The sequence below is a fragment of the Cetorhinus maximus genome, chromosome 8, assembly GCF_964194155.1.
Source record: "Cetorhinus maximus chromosome 8, sCetMax3.hap1.1, whole genome shotgun sequence".
In the NCBI taxonomy this organism is placed as follows: domain Eukaryota; kingdom Metazoa; phylum Chordata; class Chondrichthyes; order Lamniformes; family Cetorhinidae; genus Cetorhinus; species Cetorhinus maximus.
Window position 1 is genome coordinate 81,989,085 of NC_135886.1, and position 15,151 is coordinate 82,004,235.

At 44.1% G+C, this 15,151-nt stretch overlaps 1 protein-coding gene across 5 annotated transcripts in view; it reads left to right on the forward strand.

Annotated features, from left to right (window-relative positions):
• Positions 1 to 15,151, forward strand: part of sytl4 (synaptotagmin-like 4) — a 99,834-nt gene that overhangs the window by 40,835 nt on the left and 43,848 nt on the right. For 4 of the 5 annotated variants that reach the window (XM_078547191.1, XM_078547193.1, XM_078547190.1 and 1 more), the window contains 5 exons: positions 6,626 to 6,775; positions 6,877 to 7,088; positions 11,166 to 11,381; positions 12,648 to 12,757; positions 13,634 to 13,754. In XM_078547191.1, the coding sequence (XP_078403317.1) occupies positions 6,970 to 7,088; positions 11,166 to 11,381; positions 12,648 to 12,757; positions 13,634 to 13,754 (566 nt within the window). In that variant the 5' untranslated portion in view covers positions 6,626 to 6,775; positions 6,877 to 6,969. Of the gene's footprint in view, positions 1 to 6,625; positions 6,780 to 6,876; positions 7,089 to 11,165; positions 11,382 to 12,647; positions 12,758 to 13,633; positions 13,755 to 15,151 lie in introns of all 5 variants that reach the window. The other variant, XM_078547192.1, reaches the window with a different exon arrangement.

A 15,151-nucleotide genomic window follows, 5' to 3' on the forward strand; every position in this document is an offset into this window, starting at 1 on the left:
ATTATTAATGAGGTGGGATTGGGATGATATGGTGTGATAAACCACCATTACAGCTGGCAGGTAAATTGTTCTTTTTCCCGCCCGCTACCGCACTTAGTGCAAATCTGGAATGATTCTGCCTTATGCTTTTGCTGTCTGGTCCATTCTGGAGGACCCCTGCAATATTTGGAAGAGCAGGTGTCAAAATTTAATGTAGTTTGCTGCATGGGGAGGGGGGGGTAGCATAGTGGTATTGACTACACAGAGACCCAGGGTAATTCTCCAGAGGAGCCTGGGTTCGAATCCCACCACAGCAGTTGGTGAAATTTGAATTCAATAAAAATCTGGAATTAAAAACCCATCTGGTTCATTAATGTCCTTCAGGGAAGGAAAATCTGCTGTCCTTACCTGGTCTGGCCAACAGTGACTCCAGACCCACAGTAATGTGGTTGGCTCTTCAATGTCCTCTGAACAAGGGCAGTTAGGGAAGGGCAATAAATGCTGGCCTAGCCAGCAACACCCACATCGCATGAACAAATTTTTTAAAAATGCTGCGTAACAAGCAGCTGAGGAGGAAGAGGAAATTGGGGGGAAAAAGGAGGCAACCTAGAGAGCTCCTTTCTGCCTGGGTTGTTCAAGAAAAACTCATTCAATGCAATGCCAGTAACCGCAGCTTCATCCTAGTGGCTGCTGCGTAGCTGATAGAAGGATACTGACTTTCAGTAAGGCAGATTGCAGAGGGACTTGGAGGACGACTTTGAGCAGCTCTGGGCCTAGAGGATCCAGCTTTAGACTGCATCACTTTAGCACGGGCAGTGTGGGCTGGCTGGCTGACAGGCAACAGCAAGTGCACTGGCAGCTTAAATGCTGCTTTTATGAGAGAGGACAGCAGATTTGTTTCCCATGGAGCCACGACCACTCCCCGGGGCAGTGCCTCAACAATCCTACTAATCTTCTGGAGGACAGATTCAACATTCCCTCTAATGCATTTTTGGAATGCACATATGACTTGTTTAAGAGCCTGGCCTCTTTATCTTATTTTTTTGCATGGCCACACATGTGTGGTAATTTAAAGGGACCAACTTGTGCGCTGCCGGTGTGGGAAGTTTTGGGTTGCTGCACAGCTTAGCTTGAATACTGGACAGATTGTTGGACTGCTTGACATCCTGTAAACCACTTTGCATGATATAATCCATAGCCATGATGGCAACGAGCTGACCTTGCATGACTTCAGCCTGAGCTTCCAAGATTTCTGATGGAAGTTGCTTGTGCTACAATGGAAGCTGAGACATGGGCCATCAGACTGTGCATCATGGCTGAGTCCATGTATGCTGATGAAGTTGATCACCATTTCTATGCTGGAAGGTTGAGTTCCAAATTCTGTGCAAAGCCCTGTGTCAACTTGGGCTGGACTCCTCCATGTTCCAAGAGATTGACCGCAGGCTCTCTGACAGGCTTCCCAATGCACCAAACATTTCATTGTGCATAACCAGCAATGTTCTTCTGTAGGCTCCTCAAAGTCCTCACCTGACTCCTCTGCATCAGCACTCGTATGTGACCTCGGGCAAGCTGGCACCTGTGCTATCCTCAACTGGTTGCGGGTCTCTTATGCCTGGGTCTCGCCATGTGCAGATCCTGCCTCTGTGCTTTCCTCTAAATTGTGCACAGTATCGGCATCCAAACTGGTGGCTGCAAATGTGAAATCAAGTAACGGTACATCTTCATCATCACTGTCTTCTTTCCATTCTTCCTCTATCTAGCCGGTTACAGTTCTTGGGTGTCTGAAAGGAGAAAGGTATAAGGATAAGATTGTTGTGTAAGAGGGACAGAAAGTAACAACAGGTACATGCTTGACCATGTGCAGCTTGTATATCAGAAGAGATTGTGGGATGAGAAGAGGTGGGATGTGAGGAGGACATGAGGATACTGTCGTCTTCAATGTTTTCAGTCCCGCCGCTTGCCACAGCCTGAGCAATGGACATCCCAGTAATGGCCTTACCATCTCCTCCTTGGAGTTAGGGTTGGAAGATACATCTGCCCCCTCTGCTTAGCTCCTGTCCGCAAGAGTGAGTGTCATGCAATCTGGATGATGTGGGTTGCTCATGATTGAATAGTTCCCATTGTGTGCAAACTGTGAGATGTGGTTGTGAGGCTTGCAGCAGTACTAAGTGTGAAGCATATAAATGATAAATATGAGCCTTGATTGATATAGATTGTTGCTAGATGAGCAATGGAGGTATGGTAGATTGAGAAGTGCCTGAGATTAGTGGTGCTGTTGGTAGATATGGCATTTGAAAATGGATTCACTAATTTTGGCCACTCGTGTGAGGTCATTAAAGTTCTTTTTGCACTGCACCGAGGTCCTCAGGCCCTGACTTGACTATCTGTTTCAACTGTTTTCTTTGTGTGTCTGGATGGCCTCCAGGCCCCCTGCAAACATAGCACATCCCTCCTTTCCATTTCTGTCTAGGACTCTGCTGCAGCATCTGAAAATCTTTGAACCCCTGCTCTCCCATGTGCCATTATTCAACACGTCAGATTCACTTCCTATATAACTGCTGACACCTGCTTCCGCCATAATGTACCCCACCTCAGGCTAGCTTTAAGTGATGCTAGCCATTCACGGTATTGGCTGCTTGTTCAAGCATCCAGCCAATCAACAGCTCTGTTAGCGCTGGCTGGATGCTGAAATCATTTAAGACAGCCGGCAGCACAAAGTTGCCATGCTGCAGTCAACAGGCAAAGTTATGCACAAATTGGATTCCAAGCCTCTAGATAAAGGGGGGAAAAAACGTGCCTAACATTGCCCTTAGCCTGATGGCCACCTTTGTATGTGGCCGTATCAAGCTGTGCGTCGACCCTCGGTACACAAACACCAAGTGTCACTACGTGCTGAGTTTCTACCTGTCCCCGGTGTTGTGAGGGACGGGTCTGGCCACGCTGCCGCGGAATTCCCCAAATAGTTGGACCGTGCCGTACCACCTGTCCCTTGTGGAAAGATTTATGCAGAGAAACACCTTTGACTACAAGTCCATCAGGCAGTGGTCAGCACGTAACATCCTAGAGGCTCTGCAGGAAAAGATAGTGGATCCTGTCGGATGGTACCCCAAGCAGACTGTCAAAGTCATTTGGCAGAATGCCTCATCACCAGAACTTTCCAACAAGCACCAAGATGTAGCTTGGCTGGTGGTGAGAAAGGCCCTCCCCATCAGATCCTTCCTACACATCAGGAGTCTCACCCACTCTGCATGTTGCCTTCAAGGTGACTATGGTTGGGAAGAGACTGTTCACCTCCTTGTGGAACGTGCCTTTGCAAAGAAGGTTTGGAGAGAGATGCAATGGTTTTTGTCGAGGTTCATGCCGAGCAGTGCTGAGACACAGGACTCTGTGCTCTAAGGGCTGTTCCTAGAGGCAGACACCGAGACAAACATCAACTGCAGTTGGAGGACCGTCAACCCGGTGAAAGACGCTCTTTGGTCTGCCCGAAACTTGTTGGTCTTCCAGTGAGAAGAATTGTCCCCGACCAAGTGTTGCAGACTGCAGACAAGGCACATTCCAAAGTCCAGGACTACATGCTGATGGATGCCCTAAAGCTTGAGGCAGCCGCCGCTAAGGTGCAATGGGGAAAGGTTGCTGTCTAAGACTTTTTGCCATAGTGCACCGAAGGGCTAGGAATTGTACAGATCCCTTAGGCTCTATGACTCACATTTAGTATTCACTGCATACATTCCTTGTATCATAATTGTATTGAAGCACCTCAGGGTGCAACATGGGCCAGAATATTGCCGTTGGCGTGCAGGGGCAGGCCTGACACGCCAACGCGCAAAATGACTGGAGATGATGTCGGGCGTGCGTCCTAATGTCATCTCACGTCATTTAGTTCTTTAGTTCAGCGGGCACATGCTGGAGGCGGCTCCGCGCCTGCCAAACTGTCAATGGCCTATTAAGGCCATTAAAAAGCTAATTATCAAGCTGATTAACACCGCTGCCCATCCAACCTTAAGGTTGGCGGCAAGCGAAGAGCCCAAGCGGCCTTCGCTTTTTCCAGGAAACCTCATCCACGGGCGGGATGAGGTTTCCTGAAGGTTTCATGAAATTAATAAATAAATTTGGTGAACTTGGCAAATATGTCCCAGCTCATGTGACACTGTCACATGAGGGGACATGTTTAAATAATTCTTAACTTTATTTATAACAACATTTTTTAAGCAACTTAATCTCCCTGAGGCAGCTCCATGCCTCAGGGAGATTGCTGCACTCTTTGGTGCGCATGCACGAAAGAGCACAGGCCCCAGCTCTCCCTCCTCCCTCCGCCTGCACAGGTAGCACCCTAAGTGCTACCGGCCATGCATCACGCTGGGCTGGCCTTAATTGGCCCGCCCATGTAAAATGGTGATGCGCAGTCGATCGCGGGTGGCGATCTGCTCCACGCCTGCTCCCACCCAGCCTGCCTGACATAAGTCAGTTTCTGGCCATGATCTATGTTGACAACTTGAATACCATTGCATTGTTTGACTGTCTGTAATGACCATATCGAAATGTCGGTAATGTTCATTGATTGTATTGAAGCACCTCATGATCTATGTGGAAAAGTTGAATATGATTGCACTTTTTGTGATGGTCATTTTGAAATGTTTTGTAATGTTCCTTCAGATATTTTATGAATAAAGTATATTTTTCAAAAAAAAATAAATTGCAATCCCTGTGCCTGCAGCGGCTATATCAAGTTCAACTCCCTACAAGTCAGCTGCTCTCAGGCTGACTGTGTATTCTGCACCAAAATAATGTTGCCACTACTCAGTTACAGGTTGGTAGGAATCAACTGCACCCTGATTGACAACAAATGCTTTGTTCTGAACAAATAAAACAAAGGTTCCAGTTTTGTGCGACCTTTTATTTATTTAGCAAATGCAAATCCTCCAAAAAAAGCAATAGCCTCCGTATATGCTGAGTTCGATATGACCTCGGAAGACCCTTACAAATTGGCCTCTTTTAACAATGGTTCTTGTTATGTTGTATTGATAAATTGGTTTCAGTTACAACATCGAGGTACGTGAGATTGTTCAAGGCACAGCAGTCCCAACAGTAAGTACTGAGCTCTGATCTTGGCACCCACTGGTTTAAGTGTCCTGTGTAGAATAAACAGGTAAAGGTGTTTGTAAGAGGTGGGGCCAGCTGTCATCTTTTCTCTATTTTCTCACAGTCAAGGCCTTGCTATTCAAACAGATTTATCATGTTCCAATCTTAGTTTAGGAGGAACCAAGAAATTATTGAGATGTTTAGCTCAGTGGGTGGGGCAAGGCCCTTCCCTGTTCATGCAGTTTGTATTATCCTTGTGCTTGTTAATCACAACTGGCAAAAATATTTTGAGTATATTTTACGTGACAATGCTGAACTGGAATGTAGATAGATATCTAAGGTGTGATAATTGTGACTAAGATCCCAATATGCGTAGTTTGCCAGTGGTGAAGTCACTGATGGTGAGTCTATTCCGCATGTTTGAAAGCAAGATGCAATACTTTTGAATGTTTGCAGAGCAGCTGTTAGACAAAACATCAGCCCAGAAAAACACAATTCATCTTGTTAAAGGTATTTGCAAAAACATTCTGAACTGCAAATTTGAAACTTTAAGAAAATTCGGTGGCCAAGCAATTAGAGATTTACTCAAAGGTCTCAGAGATGTGTTGTGTATCATGCAGAAACCATTGCTGGTGCCACAACTTAGTTTACTCGTTAACCAGGGGCAGGATTTTGACCACTGCACGCTAGAGCGCAAAATAGCACGCGATGACATCGGACGAGCATCCCGACGTCATCGCGCGCTTGCGTGATATTTCAGTCAGCAGGCACGTGTGACAGTGAGCAGCATGCCCGCTGACAATTAAGAGGCCTATTAAGGCACTTCAAGTTTCAATTAACTGGGATTTTTCGCTGCCTGTCCAATGTTATGGTTGGCGGGCGGGCAAATCGGCTAGGCGGCCTTTGCATTTTTGAGGAAACCTCATCCAAGGGCAAGATGAGGTTTCGGAGATTACTTTTTTAAAAAAAAAGATAAAAATGTGTGGACATAATTTTCAACATCCGTATGTTGAAGTGACTCATTTTGACACGTGGACATTGTTTCCAGATCTTACATTATGTTTTTATTGATTTTTGAATTTGTCAGCTCTCTGAGGCAGCTCTCTGCCTTCAGGGAGCTTTCCTTCTGCACTCCCCCGTGCCCACGCTGACTTCAGCGCTCGCCCTCCCACCGGCCTCATCCGGGCAGTGTTGAGCCTTTCAGCGCGCCTTTCATGTTGGCTGGCCATTAATTGGCCAGTCAGTGTGAAATCGTGGATGGGGGCCGACTGTGGTCGATGGTCCATTCTCCAGCCGCTCCCGGGCCCACCAACCTGAAAATCCTACCCCAGGTTTATTGATGAGACAATTTAACTGCCTTTACTTATTATACTATAGTTGCTACCAGAGATTTGTACAAGATGCCATCAGTATGACTTTATTAGCATCACTGTACCTTATATTTGACAGTCTGAAGACTAATTAGGTTAGCATTGTTTTTTCTCAGTCTTCACCATAGCATTTTGCAGCAATCCACATTAGCTTTCCATTTTGCAATTGTAATAGTTCTGGATTTTTTCATTTCTAGGATGTAATTTGGTGAAATGTTGAAAAGATTGCTTCCAGACTGTTAACTCTGTTAAATGAGTTCATTCAGTGGATGGACAGCAACACAATGTCGGACAGAACAACAATCGCTGGACAATCTCATACACAGAAATCACTCAGAACCATTGTGGTGAGTGAATATGCAGTGTTATCTACAAATTTTTGTTTAATAAAATCAATTTATTGTTAATATCAAAGGTTTAAAAATCATGCTCTAATTTTCTGTTTCAGTATTGAACATCTGAAATCTCTTTATTGCCCACACTCTAAGAAAGAGGTTGTTGCGGTTTGTAAAGTCGTCAAGCCTTTGGTGATTGCGGCATTATGTCAAAACAGAGGGAGATGATCAACTTGTCATTTCTGACAGATAAAGAGAGGGAAGCTATCATGGAAGTTCTCCTCCGAGATGAGACGTTGCGGACATCTGAGGAAAAGCGAATAAGGTAATGAGGGGAGAGAAGATGATGGAACAAAATTTCTGACTGTGGTTGCTTCTAAATCTTTCCACATGGACTGCCACATCAAGTGGCATTCTGCACAAAATTCCTGTTTAAGTAACCTCCAACCCACAGTTTTAAACCATAAGGACAGGAAGTAAGGAAGACTGGCAATGTAAGCGATAATTTCAGCTATATCCTTTGACAACATTTAATGGCAAAATGCTTTTAATGTAAAAAGATTTTTTTAAATCATAAATGGATGAATGCTAGGCTGCATTGTAGATGTCGGGCCAGACAGCAGGAGCAATGGTATAAGGTTACCTCCTCCTTGTACTTAGATCAGAGGTTCCTAAACTCTTTTTTTTCCAAGCCCCCTCAACCCCCAACCCCTTTGGCGATTCAGGCCCTGGGCCCACACCCCTCTGATTAAGGAGCAGAGTGAAACTAGCCTTTGAAAGTAGAATGAAATGGAAAATAAAGAATTGGCAGTCCATTTTATACATTTTCTTTTCCAGAAATCAGTTGCAGTCTAAAACAGGCTGTCGAAAGCAATGAGCCTGTTTCATGCTTCTGGTAAAGACCAATTGCACCACCTCCAATATTATACACAGAACAAGAGAATTTTATTCTATCAGTTAATGTAACATATTGCTTAAGATAGAAAGCACAGTAGTAGTACTGAATAAATATGAACATAAAGCAACACTTGATAACTCATCTATTTATCAGTGAGTAGGATGAGCCTATTTGTTAGTGCAATCTCAGTTTGATTTTGGAGAGTCATAAGCAAATCACTCTCTAAATTGAAGCTGCTTCCATATTTGTTTTTGATGTAAAATAAATGAAGAAAGGCCCATTTTACACAGATACATTGGGTCAAAGTAGGTATTCATTTCAGCGGCTCTTTGGGAGAACTCGGGGAACTCTTTTTGAAATAAGAGGCATTGATTGTGTCTCAAAACAGAGTGACCAGCACTGTTTATGAAATTCTCTTTTAGATACACCGTAATCTTGGCTTTTGCTATAGTTCAAAATCCAATTTCGAGGCCTGTGCCCGCTCTTTCAGGAAAACATTTGTTGGATTTTGTGTAAAGTTGAGACAAAACGCAACTGTTTCTGATTTATAGTAACTGATTACTGTATACCAGAAGCAGTCCTAATTAGACCAACTTCTGTTTTTAGAAAATCAGTGGGAATTCATGCATCTGATTCTATGCTGTGCTGAGCATAGGATACAACAGTGTATACCCTTTCTTTGAATTTAAAAAGTTAAAGAAACATAAACTTTTGATGTATCACCTCTGGCTATCGGAGGTTGAATTGGTGGCTCTCCTTCCCGACCAGCCTGTCCTCAGTCCAAGGTGAGCTTCCTTGTTGAGCCCCTCAGTTTGGGGACAGCTGGCTTAGATGATGCTTCTGTTATGGGTGCCATCAAAATGTGTGTATGAGGTGTACATGCATTTCAATTTCATGATGTCTAAAAATAGGTGGCCTTTGTTAATTGCATAACAAAAACAAAATTACCTGGAAAAACTCAGCAGGTCTGGCAGCATCGGCGGAGAAGAAAAGAGTTGACGTTTCGAGTCCTCATGACCCTTCAACAGAACTGAGTAATATTAGGAGAGGGGTGAAATATAAGCTGGTTTAAGGTGGGGGGTGGGGGGAGAGAAGTGGGGGGTGGGGGGCAGTGTGGTTGTAGGGACAAGCAAGCAGTGATAGGAGCAGATAATCAAAAGATGTCACAAACAAAGGAACAAAGAGGTGTTGAAGGTGGTGATATTATATAAACGAATGTGCTAATTAAGAATGGATGGCAGGACATTCAAGGTACAGCTCTAGTGGGGGTGGGGTGGAAAGACTAACAGGGCATTAAAGGCATAGATTTAAAAATAATGGAAATAGGTGGGAAAAGAAAAATCTATATAAATTATTGGAAAAAACAAAAGGGAGGGAGAAGAAACGGAAAGGGGGTGGGGATGGGGGAGGGAGTTCAAGATCTAAAGTTGTTGAATTCAATATTCAGTCCGGAAGGCTGTAAAGTGCCTAGTTGGAAGATGAGGTGCTGTTCCTCCAGTTTGCGTTGGGCTTCACTGGAACAATGCAGCAAGCCAAGGACAGACATGAGGGCAAGAGAGCAGGGTGGAGTGTCAAAATGGCAAGCGACAGGGAGGTTTGGGTCTTTCTTGCGGACAGACCGCAGGTGTTCTGCAAAGCGGTCGCCCAGTTTAGGTTTGGTCTCTCCAATGTAGAGGAGACCGCATTGGGAGCAATGAATGCAGTAGACTAAGTTAGGGAAAATGCAAGTGAAATGCTCCTTCACTTGAAAGGAGTGTTTGGGCCCTTGGACGGTGAGGAGAGAGGAAGTGAAGGGGGAGGTGTTGCATCTTTTGCGTGGGCATGGGGAGGTGCCATAGGTGGGGGTTGAGGAGTAGGGGGTGATGGAGGAGTGGACCAGGGTGTCCCGGAGGGAACGATCCCTATGGAATGCCGCCAGGGGGAGTGAAGGGAAGATGTGTTTGGTAGTGGCATCATGCTGGAGTTGGTGGAAATGGCAGAGGCTGATCCTTTGAATGCGGAGGCTGGTGGGGTGATAAGTGAGGACAAGGGGGACCCTATCATGTTTCTGGGAGGGAGGAGAAGGCGTGAGGGCGGATGCGCGGGAGATGGGCCGGACACGGTTGAGGGCCCTGTCAACGACCGTGGGTGGAAAACCTCGGTTAAGGAAGAAGGAGGACATGTCAGAGGAACTGGTTTTGAAGGTAGCATCATCAGAACAGATGTGACGGAGGCGAAGGAACTGAGAGAATGGGATAGAGTCCTTACAGGAAGCGGGGTGTGAGGAGCTGTAGTTGAGGTAGCTGTGGGAGTCCGTAGGCTTGTAATGGATATTGGTGGACAGTCTTTCACCAGAAATTGAGACAGAGAGGTCAACGAAGGGAAGGGAAATGTCAGAGATGGACCATATGAAAATGATGGAGGGGTGGAGATTGTAAGCCAAATTAATAAATTTTTCCAGGTCCCGACGAGAGCATGAAGCAGCACCGAAGTAATCATCGATGTACCGGAGAAAGAGTTGTGGGAGGGGGCCGGAGTAGGACTGGAACAAGGAATGTTCCACATACCCCATAAAGAGACAGGCATAGCTGGGGCCCATGTGGGTACCCATAGCCACACCTTTTATTTGGAGGAAGTGAGAGGAGTTAAAGGAGAAATTGTTCAGTATGAGAACAAGTTCAGCCAGACGGAGGAGAGTAGTGGTGGGTGGGGATTGTTCGGGCCTCTGTTCAAGGAAGAAGCTAAGGGCCCTCAGACCAGCCTGGTGGGGGATGGAGGTGTAGAGGGATTGGACGTCCATGGTGAAGAGGAAGCGGTTGGGGCCAGGGAACTGGAAATTGTTGATGTGACGTAAGGTGTCAGAGGAATCACGGATGTAGGTGGGAAGGGACTGGACAAGGGGAGAGAGAAGGGAGTCAAGATAACGAGAAATGAGTTCCGTGGGGCAGGAACAGGCTGACACGATCGGTCTGCCGGGACAGTTCTGTTTGTGGATTTTGGGTAGGAGGTAGAAGCGGGCCGTCCGAGGTTGGGCGACTATCAGATTGGAAGCTGTGGGAGGAAGATCTCCAGAGGAGATGAGGGCAGTGACAGTCCTGGAAACAATGGCTTGATGTTCAGTGGTGGGGTCATGGTCCAGGGAGAGGTAGGAGGAAGTATCTGCGAGTTGACGCTCAGCCTCCGCGAGGTAGAGGTCAGTGCGCCAGACAACAACAGCACCACCCTTGTCAGCGGGTTTGATGACAATGTTGGGGTTGGACCTGAGAGAACAGAGTGCAGTAAGTTCATAAGGGCAACTTGGTATGGACTGTAAATGCAGCCTTGTGAGAGTCATCCACATCTAGAGAACAATTTCCTTTTTTTTTGAAAAAGACATAATTAGATTGGTTCAGCTGATACCCTTAGTAAGGGTTAATAATGTAATTGATGTCATCTACCATTGCAATTTTCCTTCTTTTGAAAGATGCAGATCAGGGTTTGTGCTGATGCAGTCCCAAATAACACATTGTTTGATTTTTTTTAAAGGAAGTTAAAGAGTGAGTTGTTGGAAATACGACGTAAGGGAGCGAAACGTGGCAGTAAGGACTACAGTGATAAGACTTGTGCACGATGCCAGCAGACACTGGGCCGCTTTGTCAAGAGTGGAAATGTATGCAAGCAGTGTAACCACCTGGTGTGTAAAGAATGTGGCGTTTCAGGTGTAAATGGAAGGTGGAAATGCACTGTGTGCATCAAGGAGGCGTGAGTGTGACTTTTACTTCTTTTATATTTGTTTGAAGGAAGGAAAAGCTGGGGAGGATATTTTTTGCATATGGCGTACCAGCCTGGTAATGTGTTATACTAAGGTCAGGGCCACTGGATCGGCTGTATGCTGGACCTACATCAGGGCTCTCACTGCAATGAATGGAGCCACTCCTAGGTGCAAAGAGATCTCAGGTCATGCCACAAGAGACACCCAGAAGAAGATCTGACATGGTGGGGAGGTTCACATTGGGTAAAGTAGTTTGCTGTTTTACTAAAAACATCAAAGCATACTTTTCAAATTAAATGTTAGGGGAGTACTTTGATCCAAAAAGTTGCAAATATTTTGCACTAAAAATGCTGGAAAATCAACAAAATTGAACTCAGGTTAATTTGACTGACACTAAAGCTTCAGGGCTATTTTATAATTTTCTTCTAAACAGAGAAAGCCACGATAATGAAATGTATGAAGAAATTCAGACATGCAAAATCCAAGGTCCTTCGTCAAAGCCCTAGTATTGGAAGCTGATGAATATGTGACGGCTGACTTCATGAAATCACACTCCAGTAGAGAGCCTTAGCCACTGGGAGTGCTTACTGAGAAATCATGGGGAGTGTCTTTGTCATGGCCTAGAAAATGCATTCATAACATTAGTCCAAAGTTAAGATATCAAAATGGAAGACCTTTTCAACATTGATAATGAATTTATAAACCTCTGACAAGTAGTAGGAAAGGGAAAGAGATCAATGCCTTGGCTTGCTTGGATTATATTGATCCTGGATGCTCCTTTTGTCCCAAGGAATTTCTTTCATGCAATCCTTCACTTGCTCCTAATCCCAAAGACACTGAGGGATAGGGCACTGGTTGACTTTGTTACCTTCAGTGGACTAAGGAAGCCTTCCTGCTATAATATGGCATTTCTAAAAGCTTTGGTAGAATCCAATTTCCTCAGCGTGGCTTCTGAATGATACGCCTGAATTTATCATTCGCTGCTAGCAAGTAATCCAGGAACCATTTTCTGGAAGGTTCTGGGAAAAGATCTAAATGAATTGCCCAATGTCAACATGATCTAAGCATGCCATGCCTTAGAGAAAATAAATTTTGGAGCTGAAACGGAGAATTGATGTTAGAGTTTAATCCAAAGCAGTAAGAATGACTTCAATTTAAAAAGTACAGTCCAGATTAAATCTTCACAAATTTTCATAGTTAAAAGAGCAAAAAAGTGGAATTCCACACAGTTACTATAATCCTATGTTCTTTACCAGAAAGCTAAAGAAACAAACTGGAGATTGGTTCTTTGAATGCCGAACAAAACGGCACAGCATTGATTTAGGCAGCGATATAATCAGAGCATCATTAAAGAGGAAATATGCCTGTAAGTACCTAGTGCTTCATATTTTCAATAACAGTATATATGCCCAATATGCATGTATATTATACATATATTCACTAAGGGAAAGGTTTTTTGTTACCTTGACTCATTTGACCAGAAGAGGAGCTTCCAACCCCATATCATAGTAACTTTGCCCATCTCCACCTCAAATGATCTATTGCAGAAACTCTCATCCATGCTTTTGTTACCTCCAGGCTCAACCATTCCAATGCTCTCCTGGCTTGCCTCCCATCTTGCATCCTCCATAAACTTGTGCTTATTTCTGCTGCCTGTATCTTAACTCACACCAAGTCCCGTTCTTCCATCAGCCCTGTGCTTTCTGACCTACATTGACTCCCAATCTGGCAATGTCTCCGGTTAAAATCCTCAACCTTATTTTCAAATGGCCTCACCCACCCCTATGTCTGTAATCTCCTTCAGTGCTACAACATTACAAGGTCTCTGTGCTTCTCCATATCTGGTTTTTCTCATTCCTGATTTTAATTGCTCCACCATATGATAGCCATTTCTTCAACAGCGTAGGCCCTAAGCTCTGGAATTCCCTCCTTAAACCTTGCTGCCTCGCTTTTCACCTTTCCAGATGCTACTTTGATAACCTGAACTAATATCTCCTTATGTGGCTCAGTTCAAATTTTCTTTGTTGACGCTGCTGTGAAGCACCTTAGAACATTTTACTATATTAAAGTGCTAAATAAATGCAAGCTGTTGTTTTATTGCTAAGGAAAGAATGATTTTCTTGGTGATTACAGATTGACTTTCCCATTCTGTAATGCAGACAGGAGTTAGTGATGAGCTGAGAGGTCTGGGGCATCCTTTAAAAACCAGTAAATAGTTCCAAACTTTTCCCTTGCTGTGCAGTAAATAAGCGAGAGACAGCAGGACAGGCATTACTGCAGAAGGCACTGGCCAACGAAGCAAAAGCAAGTGCTACTGCAAAGGCAAAGCAGAAGACATCTCAAGATGAAGGCAGGGTTTCTAGGTGAGTGTGTTCATATACCACAACAGTTGAGATTTATTTTTGTATCATTAATTTTGGTTTTCTTTATATTGACATTTATATTGTAAATTTTAGTTATTTTAAGTAATTTTAGTAATTATTTTGTTTAATTTTGTTGTTGAGAGACCAAAGTGAAGGACAAAGGCTGAAATATAGAACACTAACAGGATTAGACAGAGGAATGCAGCAAATACATTGGAAACTAATGATTAGGATGAGTTATTTTTTAAAGTGAAGATTGTAAGAGGAAGGAAAAAAGGATGAAAGTTGGAAATCTACAGCTTGAAATTTTAGAAAAGAATCAATTAAATAATGAACCTTCATTGGAATGCAGGTGGAAAGAGGGTGAGCATATAGGAGAATGTGTTTGGATCGGGGAAGGAAAAATAGAGAAATGCCAGAAAAGTTGCAGCTGAGAAAGAGAAGTTGAAGGACAGAAACGAATAAGCTATATTTTTGATTCTGGAATGAAAAGAAGTGCTGGGAATGGGAGCTGATTGAAGTCTTGGACCAACTTCAGCTTGATCGAGACTGATAAGTTGTCAAAGTGAAAGGGATCATTTGTCTCAAAGAAGGAACCAAAGTTGCTTGAAAGTATTTCTGGCCAATGTGGAGATTTGGGAGTCAGAAGGGATAGTGAGACCAAGAATATCTAAGAATGGAAATATCAGTGGGAAGAAGTGGTAGTTGTTGGTTAGATGTAAAAGACATGATGGCTATTTAATGCTTATTGGGACTGAAATTCCAGAGTCCATTTGTCTCGCTTTGTAACTTCAGGAGAACCCCCATGAAGGTTTTGCCTTACAGCCATTAAATAATTGAAAGAAGCAATATTTTAATTTTCTTCTTGAAGGGCGTGGAGGAGATCAAGTTGCAATTAAGCCATCACATCTCAAGAGAACATGAACCATTGAAGATATGTGGGGACAGATTTTCAAGGTCCTGCACCTGAGTGTAGTGGATCACTTGCTGCATCGCATAAAGAAAAAGCAGCTGGAGGAAGCCCAAATTTAGTGTAACCATCAGGCAGGCTTCTTTTATATCTGTGCAATCCTTCTGGCCCAATTATCCTCTATGTGCAGGAGCAGGAAAATCTGACCCATGATCTGTGTACAAAATCCCCAATTTAACAACTCACTGTCATTGGCTATGTGTTGGAGGGGTTTCCTGTACCACTGAACTCTTTCTAATCTTGACCCCCTATAAGGCAAGAACATATACGATGTGCAGTATGCAATGCAGTAATGTTTATCTTTGGCTATGATCATAATGGTTGTTTACAAGCAAAAGGAAAGCTTTTGACTCCTCAGATACTGAAGCAGTCCCTGTCCATATGCTGCGAGACCTGGACAACATTAAGGCTTGAGATGATAAGTGGC